Here is a 12,402-nt window from a genome sequence, read left to right as displayed (position 1 = left end):
ATAAAGTAGTATGTCGTCAAAAATGGAAGGAAAAATTCATAGTATACCATGTCATCCAAAGTAGAATAAAAACATCATAGTTTAATATGTCCTCCAAAAAAAAAAAACAAAAACCTCATATTATACTATGTTGTCCAAAAAAGCATTAAAACATCAAATTTTACTGTTCCATCCAAAATACTATGAAAAAGTCATAGTACAGTATGCTTTCCAAAATAGCATGAACTCATCATACTATAGCATGATGTCCAAAATAACACGAAAAAGTCATGCTACAGTATGACGTCCAAAATATTGTAAAGATGTCGTATTATACAATGTCCAAAATGACACAGTAAAGCATATCTTCAAAAATAGCAAAAACATTATACTATAGGAGGTCATCCAAATAGCTTATATTACAGTATGTAGTCCAAAAGTACACAAAAAATTCATACTTAAGTAGGTTGTCCAAAATAGCACAAAAAAGTTTTGTACAGTGTGTCGCCCAAAATGGCATAAACAAATCTTAGAATAAATATCTTTTGAAAATGACGTACAAAATTCATACTGCAGCCAAAAAAAAGACGAGAAACTTTAAAAAGTCATGGTATGTTGATGTTTTTACGGCTAATTATTGTGTATATGTTTATGTTGACAAAAAGTGAAAGCAAGTATGTTGAGAAAACTGTAAAAAAATGGAAACAAAAAATCCAAAGTCCAAAAAGTCATAGTATAGTATGTGAAAGAACAGTTTTTTAAAGTCATACAGTTGTATTTTTTCACACTTTGATGCCGTAGCTGTTAAAAATGGACCTCATGTTTATTACTTTATATGTTTCCAACCTTTGTTAATACATCATGATTCACCAATCGATTTTTATTCAGTGTTTGTATTCAAAATCTGAGTCTGCAAAATATCTAAAGTAAAGAAGTACACGCAGTGCGATATTTCCCTTTAAATGTATCGGAGTATAAAACTGAATTAAATGCGTCTGTTTCTGAGCTCGCAGTTTCAGTGTTACGCCTTATCAATACGAACTCAGATACTTTTACTTTCACTCTGCAGTATTTGCATGTTTAGCAGCAGTTTCTGCGTGTTCTTACCAGCAGGATGGCGATGGCGAAGGCGATTCCCAGCGTCACTTCCATGTGTTTCTCCATCAGCTTGATGATTTGCTCAGAGCACGGCTGCAGGAGGAAACCAGGACATTATATCATGCCGTAAATCACACGTTTTGACTTAAATTTTGACCAACAACGGATATTTTCCGTGATTATTGAAAATATTCTGCTCTCACCGTGCTGTAGTAGGTGCCTGCATTGCAGCTTGACTCTGTGGCGTTGCAGCGGCAGGACTCGGGAACTTTGACCCAGTCCGACTGTCCGTTCACAAGACCGCAGCACTTCAGCTGCAAGAAAAATACGACACGAGATCAAGCTGTTAACTTCGAAAATTCCTGTGAGCATGTAAGAGTTTACCCAGAACCCCAAATATCGCCACACTGGAGCTTTAATTCAGTAATTTTAGAGCCAAAGTGAAAATAAATCTGCAAGTTTACTATAATCGATCCTTTTAGTACATTTTAAAGCACAAATTTACAGATATTCTTCGATTTCAGCTTTTCAAGTTGTGAGACTGAGCTACAAACCTGAATATATTTGTCCTCATGTTTTGTCTGATAAAATAAAATAAAAAAATTTGAAGATGCCATCTTAACATGTGGGTGATTGTACTTTTCACAATTTGTGGTAACAATTATTATATTATTATATCAATTAAAAAATAATCGGTAGATTAACCGATTAATTGAAAAAAATAATCCATAAAAAAATAATCGTTAGGTGCAGCCCTACTCAACAGAGACCGCAACATATTAAGGATCCCAGAGACCGTGTAAAAATGTAAAAACACAAAAACTTTATTGTTTACTGTCAATCAACGGTTTTAAAACACTTCTTGTGGCTCTCTGTAAAGGAAAACAAATCAGATCACATCAACAGAACAAACCAAACAGGGATGACAGGAATAATAAAACATATTTCTGTTGTTACTTGGTGGCTATGTGATGAATGTACGCCCTCTAGTGAGTCTCGTCCCACAAAGCAGGCGTCAAAAACCAAAAATGAACCAACATTGAGATTAAATCACTCAGTATTTCATGTTAAATTGTTCTTTAATTGAATGTATGTTTGGTTAAAGTAATTAGACATCAATTGTCATCAAAGCTGATTGCATATAAGATGTTAGTGATAGAATAATGTATTTAAAACAAACAAATAGTTAATGTATGAGCTGTAATTTGGATAAAAAATCCTCAAAAATAGCATATTTTTACACACAAATAGCACATGAATCAATAAATTGAATTACTCCTGTGCTCAATATTTGTATTTTACACTTGCTAATTATTTATCTTATCATTTTTAATATAAAGTTTAATAAAGTTTTCTTCTTTGGCAGTGTGTGTGTGTGTGTGTGTGTGTGTGTGTTACCTCCTTCTGCAGTTTCTCCAGATCTTCCTTCACATTATCTGGTTGGTCTGACAGTGGGAGGTACTTTTCCAAGCGCTCCTTCACCCAGTCCGACACCTGCACACAAACAAACAAACAAACGAACATTCAATCTGATCCAGTCAACTCACGAGACTACAGTGACACCATCACTTCCTGTTTTACCTTCTTCTCATCCACAGCTGCCAAGATACCCGCCGCCAGCAGGAGGATGAAGATGATGAGGAGGCTGATGAAGAACTGAAGGAACAGAGGGGATAAAAAACAAGCAGGGTTGATTTTCTGAGCCTGTAATTATATACAGATGACAATTACATTTTCCAAATGTAATTTAATCATATTGAGGCAGAAACATCTTTCAGTAACAAGATAGGAGCTGCAATCACTTTCTGGTTAGTATGAAACTGCATTTTATTTGTTGCATTGGTCTTTTAAAAGGTATTTAAACTGGTAAAAGAGGGTCGGGTGAACTACAGTCTGTCAAATATACATTCACTATGGATGAAATCAAGTGATTATGAGGCAGAAACAACTTTTCAGTGACAAGATAGGCGCTGCAATCACTTTTTGGCAAGTATGAAATTGCATTTTATGCATTGCATTTGTCTTTTAAAGGTATTTACATAGGTCAAAATGACTCGAGTGATTGCAATTACTCAAATACAACCCCCAAGAATTAAATCTAGTCATTTTGAGACAGAAACAACCTTTCAGTAACAACATAGCTGCAATCAATTTTTGGCAAGTAAGAAACTGCATTTTATGTACTGCATTTGCCCTTTAAAGGTATTTATACAGGTAAAAGGGGACTGGGTGAGCTTTAATTTGTCGTATATAAAGTCGTTATATAAATATAACGACTGTGAATGAAATCAAGTGGCTTTGAGGCAAAAACAACCTTTAAGTGAAAAGATAGGAGCTGCAATCACGTTTTGGCAGATTTGTATGTGTTGTATTGGCTCTTCAAAGGTATTTCAACAGGTAAAAGGAGGTAAAAAGGAGTGGAGTTATAATCTCGAGCACGGAGCAGGTGATATAATGTAAACAAGATTTTAGAGATATTAAACATACAAACAACAGGAACAACATTGTCAATAATCGCGTAAATGTCTGATCAAACTATAAATCGCAAACACGTAAAAATTGGTTTTCAAGAAACGTTGAAGTTTCACAAAGACATACCTATGCTCTTACCGCGGACAGAAAGTTACGTGTATTTACCTGCCGCGATTGTTTGATCAGTTTCTGGCAGACGATCACTTTTTGGCGCGAAACCGGCAATGCTTTGACAAAGGTGGATACCTTTGGCAGGTTTGGTTAAAAAAAACTCCTCTTTTTTCTCTTTCTTCCTCTTTTTCTGTGAACCGCTCTCGTAGCTTCGCTTCATGGTTTATCTCCACTAATCTCTCTCTGTCGTGTTTTGTTTACATGAATTGAATCTCCGCGCTAGAATCATTTCCGCATAAGCGCTGCGCAGTACGGTGATGCGCATCACGGAATAGTCCATGTAGTGCCGACTGAAGGGGGGGTCCAGACAGACTCCGACAACAGTTATGAGTTATTGTTCCGATGCTATTTTTGCGAATAAAAAATTTTTTTTAAAAAATAATCAGGAAAAAGTCATGGTATCCTACTTCTTTTTTTTTAAATCATATGTTACAAAAAATCATAGCATAAATGTTGTTTTTTTTTAAAGTAATGGTTTTCCTATGTTAATAAGAATACCGAAAAATGTCATTGTATGTCAGGTAAAAATGCCATAGTATAGTGTATTGAAAAAATGTAATAAAAATATTGAATGGTGAAAAAAAAATGTAGGACATTTTTTGATATACAATACTATGAACTTTTCTAACATTTTTGACACAATAATGTATGTAAAAAATGTCATAGTATAGTGTGTCTAAAAATGGCATAATAAGTCATACTATAGTATGTTAAAATATTTAATAAAAACAATCATAAAATTGCATGTAAAAAAAATCATGGAAATTAATTAATTAAAAGTCCTAAAGTTTTTCCTAAAAGTTTCAGTAAAAAGATTTTTAACAAGATTTTTTTAAAAAAATTTCATCATAGTATTGCATGTCAAAAAAAGTCATAGTATAGTATGTCAAAAGTTGTTGTAAAAAATGTCATAGTGTAGTATATTAAAAATGTCATAAAAATCATGGTATTGTATGTCGAAATTTTTTTTAAATGTCACAGTACATCATGACAAAAAAAGTCAAAAAATCATGGTATTTTATGTTGTAAAAAATGTCATAGTATAGTTTGTCAAATGTCATTTAAAGTCAGAATAATGAATAGGGGAAATCAATTATTAAGTCATAGTATAGTGTGTATTAAAAAAAATAATTAAAAATTCATAATTTAGTAAAAAAACAAAACAAAACAAAAAATATAGAATAGTCCATTTTAAAAAGTTATAAAAAAAACAATACAGTATGTCATGAAAATATTAAAAATGAAAGTACGGCATGTCCCAAAAAAAGTCATAAAAAGTCATCGTGTAGTCTGTAAGAGTGAAGTGATGACACCCACCAGCAGCAGCATGCAGCGGTTCTCTCTGATGGCCCCGCAGCAGCCCAGGAAGCCCAGCACCATGATGATCACGCCGATGGCGATCATCAGGTCGATCCCGGGAAGAGCTTCATCTGTGATCTGGTAGAAGACAGGAAATCAGCGTGTTAGACGAGTGAGAGCAGAAAAATAACCCAAAAATAATGATAATAATCTGCATCTTTGTTGATGTGGAGTCAGACTGTGATCTCACCTGGTTTTTGTCCTTGCTGACTTTCAGGTAGATGGAGACGCCCAGAATGATGAGACCACTAATCTGCAGAAACACAGAGGAACCAAACGTAAATACAAAATGTTGCCACTTTTGTTGCATTTTTTTGGTGAACAGATAAATGTATGATGGCATGTAAATGATTTTATGAAGGACTGACTTAATTCTTCTATGGATCTATGGACTGTTTTAGGGGAGATAAGATGTATTTTAATTTGTTTTTCTTTTGTTTGTGTGTTTTTCTTTCTCTCCTTAATCTATGAGAAATGCATTGTATCACATGTATTGGTGTGCTATATATATATAGTTTTTAAGTAAATACAAAATGTGCAAAAATCATTTATTGTGGAGACTTTGGAGCCATCTGGGTGGAAAAAAATAATAAAAATCTGCTGAAACTCAAACTCCTCAATGTCAACTTCACAAATGTGTCTCAAAATCCAACAGGCAGATAATCATTAGTTGCAGTCCCAAACATAACTTCTCTATTTCATTCTCTTTGATATGATGTCCGTATTTTCCATCGATGTCACAGTGTTTATTTTACTTTGTGTTATATTTCGAAAAATATTTTTTTATATTCTATGAATAAGCTCTAAAGGCTGCGGTGAAGAAAAAATGCTGAATGATTCATTCAACCTCCGAATGAACAGAAACAAACGTAAAAAAACAAGCAGAGGACGTGACCTCTGTGCTTACAATGTCAGCGCGCACACACACACACACACACACACACACACACACACACACACACACACACACACACGCCCTGAACTCAGTGCGACTTTTATTCAGGAGCCTGAATAAATAACAGTGTGTCCAGGATTTTACTGAGTCACACCTGCAAACACACACCTGACCAGTGAAACCAGTGCAGTCACGCTCTGCTGATCTACTTTTGACTAATCAGTAAAAACCTCAGCCTCAGTACTGCTGGAAGAAGTACTCACATCTTACCTCAAGTACAAATAGAAATACAGCATTCCTACCTCTAATACTGTAAAAGCAGAAACACAACATTTCTACTGTATTTAAGTAAAAGAAGAAAGATAACATTCGTACTTTAAAGTAAAAGCAGGAATGCAACATTACTAATTTTAATTAAGTACGAGTACAAATACAACATTCCTGCTTCTATTGAAGTAAAAGTAAAAATATAACATCCCTGTTTTTACTAAAGTGAAAGAAGGAATATAAACAGAAAGAATAAAAATGCTTCTTTACAGGTAAAATGTTTTCACATTTTTTACTTAGAAGTACAGAAGTATCATCTGCAAAATGTACTTAAAGTATCAGAAGTAAAGGTACTCGTGCAGAATGGCTCCTTTATTATAGAATTTATACTGAACAAAACTGTTAACACTTTTGTTTTTGCTCCCATTTTTCATAGGTTTAAGTTAAAGACTGAAGATTTTTTTTATGCCAAACAGACATATTTCTAATTTATTTCATGTATTTGTTAAAATCTTTGTCAGTGAGCTCTTTTTCTTTTCTATTATAATCCACCTGACAGGTTTGGTAGATTTAAGAGCATCATTACCAGAAGTAATGAAAGTTAGATGTAAAGTGTTGTGTCTGCGCGACGCACCGCTGGATGGCGGCAGGTTGAAACGGTGCTGGTAATGACGTAATATAAGGAGCACAAAGGTCCCTGCGGGGGGGGGGGGATTGATGTGCTGCTAAATTCGCAGAAACGACACTGGAGACAGTTTATGGTCGTGAAGTGAACGTTCAGTTCACGCTCGACAGCTCTGATGACATTCCTGCCGTCAGAACGCAAACGGTACGATTCATCTGTGTCGCTGAGTTATGGGATCAAACTGCACATTTTACTGTCGTCTTTTATTGTGAACGTCCCGCTACACACCTGAGTATTAACGGAGCTGTGTAATCAGCAGCTTGATATGCCGCCCCTGTGAGTGGATTATATCAGACAAGGAGAAGTGCTCAGCAACAAGGATTTTAACAAATTTGAATCCAAAATTTGAGAGAAAGATTTTGGAGTGATTTTAAAAAGTTGTAGATCTTTAATTTGAACCTGTGAAAAATGTTTTTATTTTGTTTTTATCACTAGAAAATGAATGCAACAATATTTTAATGCAGTCTGTCAATGTCAAGACAATTTGAGATACTTTGTATACTACTGGACTCATTAGTTGTATTGTACTGCAGAATTTTATGGCAATACCATATGAATGATGAGTGTTTTTTTCTAAATCTAACCACCTGTGTTTGTTGCACAGGGAAATAAACATGAATACTATGTGTTTTACCGACATTGTACTTCTATTTTGTAAAAGACTGTGTGCATTTAACGAGCAGATGCTGCTTATTTCTGATGGTGCAGAGATACTCGGCCAATCAGAGCAGACTTTTTCAGCTTTTTTGGGTTTTTCAGGAGGGGGGTGTTTCAAAGAAAGGCGCTAAAACATTAAAGCATGTCAACATGTTCTAGTGGGAAGCCAAAATACAAGTATGACCTTAATAGGTCCTCAACTTTTGACTTCTTTTCTGCACTAATAATTTGGAAAATTCGTCAAAACATCTGCACACTTCTCTCCAAAGAACCCAATTTATTATCTAAGCTTTGAGTAAAAACGAAAAGACAGAGTATATTATTTAAATTTGATATTTCAAACAAATTATTTATATTTGATAAGTATATTAATCCATTAAAATAACATTGAAATAACCCAAAATTTAAAGAAATAGAGAAATTTAGTTTAATGTTAATAAGCTTTAGAATCTTATTTGATTATAAAAAGACTGATTGTAGATAGTTGACATGTTTAAGGTTTTTGGGTAATGGTTTAACTTGAAGTGTCTTTCACATCATTCAGTTTTTGAGGAAACATTTTAAAATTCAGCTCCCAAAGTGGGCAAACGTTGACAGTTAGCAGGACAGCCAGTTTCAGGTTGTTTGACTGTCAAACACAAAGCCTGCAGGTGGAAACACCGCCTGAGGAAAAACCTCCATCAATCTGCCCAAACTGGGTTTGTTGTTGAGACGTCGGCCCTCATACAGTGAAGGTTTGAAGATACCAAAAACGAAAACTGTGCCAAATGTTCAGGATCACTGAACTGCTACTCACAACAGATTTAAAAGATGAAGTTCTGTTTTTTTGGTTGCTTGTAAAATACAGTTATTTAAATTTTCTTCTGATACTTAGATAAAGCAAAAAAAGTCGTGGAAAAGCGACGATGAACAGGAAACCTTTTAAAAGTGGTGGGATGCAGTTTTGAGGTACTTGTACTTCAACAGTCCAACTGAAACCGGTCAACTGACAGAAAATTCATGTGAAACTTCTTGATGGTTGAAGTCATTTTTCACGGTTTTATCCTTAAAAAAGTTTCCTTTGAATGTTAATAATTGTAATGTCTTAGTAATATGTTAACAATCGGAAAGTATTGGAAATAATGTTACAGCAGTAACAGTCGCAGGAGACAGTTTTATACTTTTAACTGCATTTTACTGATTATGCTTAAATACTTTTACCAAGAGAACATTTTCAGTGCAGGACTTTTACTGTGGCCGAGTACTTTTATTGTGTAGTGATAATACTTTGACTTTCAATTACTGGATATGAGATTGTATAGTAAAGGAGTGATATCCCGCTTTATCGCTGGAAAAAACACACACACACACAAAACTAGTGTTTACATTTAAAGTCGGTTGCTATCGCTTTAGGGCGCGTCACAAAAACGCAAACAAACACTGAGTGAAAAGCCTCCGTAACGAGCTGTGGATCTTTGTTATCACGTAAACATCTGCAGAGCAAAGCTGAGGGATTCAGACCTGAGTCACTGTAACACGAACACACACACAAACACACAAACACACACACACACACACACACACACACACACACACACACACACACACACACACACACACACACACACACACACACACACACACAATGCAAAACCTGCAGAGCGACATAACATCACGGCCCTCAGCAGGTCAGGAGAACAAACACACCCTTTGAGCTCGCAGCTGCTCGCTGGCTCTGAACCAACAGCTGAGGCATCGAAGCTGGATTACAGCTGATCAGGATTATAACTGGGTTTATGATTTAGACATTTAAAATTATAACTTTGACAGGGTGGTTCGAATAAAGTTAATTGGGGTGAAAGTTACAGAGTTTTTTTTTTGTTGGCTGACAGACGTTTGTGTCGCTCTGGTTCCACCGTCTAAAAGCCTGTGGGATTTTTCCATTGGATTTGGGATTATTGCAGAAAATAAGCTCCATGGTGGTAAAAATGTTTATGAGACTTAAAAGTTTTGTTCATTTGATAATCTTCACAAATGAACACCACTTTCAGGATGAAGCCTAAATTAAATCGCCAGAAGTATTAAGCTGATGTTAGAATATAAACAAACTACAGGTCAGTTGCGTCTACACCGCCATGAGGCTGTAAAGCAGAGGTCGACCAATATTGGTTTTTCAGGATCAATAGCAATACCAATTATTTGTAGTTAATAAGACCAATATCAGATATTTGGAACGGATATGCATCTACAATAAAATTAACTTTTTGTTCACAAACTTTTACAGTGTTACAGGACCTTAAATATGCTCCTAAAATAGGGTTCTGACACATTTTCATTGACAACATTTTTAAACTTTTCCATGACTTTTCAAGGACCTGTGATCAAATTTAATGACCGTTAGCAAACTCCAAACACCGAAAATTAAACAGCAAGCTCTTTATAATAATCTATGTTTGTCTAACATTACATGGAAGGTTATCTATGATTACTGTAACAATTAACTTCACTGCACATAATTCAATGACTCTTCCAAAACTTTCAATGACTTCTAAAGATTCCATGACTTGTCCAGGCCTATAAAATGAGATTGTGACTTTTCCAGTTTTTTCCATGACAGTGGGAACCTTGCTAAGAATATTTTAGGTGAGAAACGGGCAATACAGTAACATTATCTTGATTTCTATTCAATCCGCTCTGCCTAGTTTCACAGTTTGATCGTATTTTGGAGACAAAGTGGCGCAATACTCTCTGGATCTACTTCTATACTCTTTGCGTCCGCGGTGGCCGGAAATATAAAAATGCTGAAGTATAGCCTGAAGTTCGAGCAACAGTCTTGAGAGCCTGCAAAACTCTGCTGGATAACGTGTTTTGCATCAATTTGCGTCATGCGGCGGAGTTTCGCTGTGGGGGGAGGAGGGATATCTGTGCACTGGTTACATGGACGCAGAGTTTGTGTAGATTCACATCCTCTTTCTCTCAATCATTAACTTATACTCATGTCCCCTGAGCCTTTGTGTCCCTGATGGCTTCCTGTAGATGAAACAAAACTGTGATGCTGATGTCACGATTGTTAACCGCACACCGAGTATTTTTCACTCTTGGGTAATAACTCATAAACATTGTGGTAATCATAATAATAACACGGTGCTCATTCTTTCCGTTTAACCGAGAGTGGGCGTTTCGTTCCTCAGCTGTGACTCACAGGCAGCGGTTAAGGCAGTGGCAACAATTCATTGTGTAACTGAGATAAAAAAAAAAAAAAACGTATCTGCTGGATTTGTTGAAAATTCATCGGAGCATTATTGTGTCATAACCACACACACACACACACACACACACACACACACACACACACACACACACACACACACACAACACACACACACACACACACACACATCAGGCAGGATGTGTAAAGTTATGAGCTCACTGAGCCTGTCAAAGACAACCCCCAGGGTCTACAGCCTTTGAGGCGCCGTCTCTCGCAGGCTGCACAACTGTTGACTGACAGTTTTTGTCTTTACTTAGACATCAGCATGAACCAGACTGCAACAAATGATTAAAAAAGTGTGTCAGGAGTTCTGGAAAGTCAATCTTTCACTTAGATTATTCACCAAATCAGTCTATAAACTATATTAAAGTGGAGGCTTCATTTTTAACAATGGTGATAGAGATTCTCGGGTCCAAAGAAACAACCAAAACTCCAGAATAAATGCATTAAATGTTTCTGCAAACCGTGGATTTGTTACATTAGTACGTCATTATGTCGCGGATACGTTAAAAGTTTACGCTTCTTTATGTTTCTTCAACAACTGTGGTAAACGTGTGGTTGGTTTAGGCAAAAAAAACACTCATTTAGGGTTAAAATCCACAGATTTGGTGGCACTGTCATGGCAGAAAACTCAGCAATGTTTCAGTAAAAAAGACAACCACTTTTTGTGGCACTGTCACAGCAAGAAATGCAGCGATGTCTCGGTAAAAATAATCGTTTTTCATGACACTATCTCCGCAGGAAGAATAACAGGTCGCTCCTCAGTCAGGTAGTGGCACCGTAAACATGTATCGTGTCACCCTAAGAAAGACTAACAGCACGAGTGAATGAATGAATCTGCCTTTTTCAACTTTCTTTATTTTTCCTTTTTTGATTATTGTCCTTTTTTTATTATTATCATTATTGTTACTGTTATTGTTATTTGTCTTCTTATTTTAATTTGAGATGCATTTGTGTATGTAGAGAGCACTGTGCTGTTAAGTTAAAAAAAAACAATAAAATCTATTTAAAAAAAACAAAAACAGGTCTCTAAAAAACAAACCTTTGGCTAAAAAGCTGAAAACACAGCCAGGGCTACAGCGCAACACAAATGTTGCATTACTGTCGCTGCACCGGTGCAATAGCCTGTATGTGTGAGAAGAAAAAACGTTTTGTCCTTATTTACTTTTTTTCGATTTATTTTGCTACTCTAATGTTTTTGGATACATCCAACACCAAATCCCACAACATACAGTGAGCAATCACCCCATCCTCAGAGAATCAAGCAAGCCGGTTGCAAAATGACAAAATGAAGTGGCATTATAAGTTTTTAAATAAGAAAGGAAAAGAAGTTAACGACAAACCCATAAAGCAAAACCCCAAACGAGACCAAGAGGAGCCGCTCTAACACCAAAAGAGTGACAGCAACAATAAAAATGATTCGCCTTGGCTTATTTCTAATGAGGAGAGGGAGAATAAAACTGTTTTTAAAAAAAACTGTTTTGCTTAATTTAAACTCTCTGCTCACTCATTTTTACTTTTGCTTCTGAAAGTAAAATCCAGCAACCACGACAATCTTCTACTGCAATT

At 35.7% G+C, this 12,402-nt stretch overlaps 1 protein-coding gene and 1 long non-coding RNA gene across 3 annotated transcripts in view; one reads left to right on the top strand and one right to left on the bottom strand.

Moving 5' to 3' along the window:
- Window positions 1-2,751, top strand: part of LOC121961493 — a 26,179-nt gene extending 23,428 nt beyond the window's left edge. For both annotated transcript variants that reach the window (XR_006107048.1, XR_006107047.1), the window contains one exon: window positions 2,676-2,751. This is a non-coding gene — a long non-coding RNA (uncharacterized LOC121961493). The remainder of the gene's footprint in view (window positions 1-2,675) is intronic.
- Window positions 1-12,402, bottom strand: part of LOC121961491 (tetraspanin-8-like) — a 20,186-nt gene that overhangs the window by 974 nt on the left and 6,810 nt on the right. The window contains exons 2-7 of the mRNA XM_042511497.1: window positions 5,270-5,332; window positions 5,038-5,157; window positions 2,659-2,733; window positions 2,476-2,571; window positions 1,281-1,391; window positions 1,087-1,170 (exon numbers count right to left, since the gene is read on the bottom strand). Coding sequence (XP_042367431.1) covers window positions 1,087-1,170; window positions 1,281-1,391; window positions 2,476-2,571; window positions 2,659-2,733; window positions 5,038-5,157; window positions 5,270-5,332 — 549 coding nt within the window. The remainder of the gene's footprint in view (window positions 1-1,086; window positions 1,171-1,280; window positions 1,392-2,475; window positions 2,572-2,658; window positions 2,734-5,037; window positions 5,158-5,269; window positions 5,333-12,402) is intronic.

The sequence above is a fragment of the Plectropomus leopardus genome, chromosome 22 (assembly GCF_008729295.1).
Source record: "Plectropomus leopardus isolate mb chromosome 22, YSFRI_Pleo_2.0, whole genome shotgun sequence".
Taxonomy (NCBI): domain Eukaryota; kingdom Metazoa; phylum Chordata; class Actinopteri; order Perciformes; family Serranidae; genus Plectropomus; species Plectropomus leopardus.
Note: the sequence above shows the minus strand (reverse complement) of the source record. Positions and strands in the feature narration are given on the sequence as shown.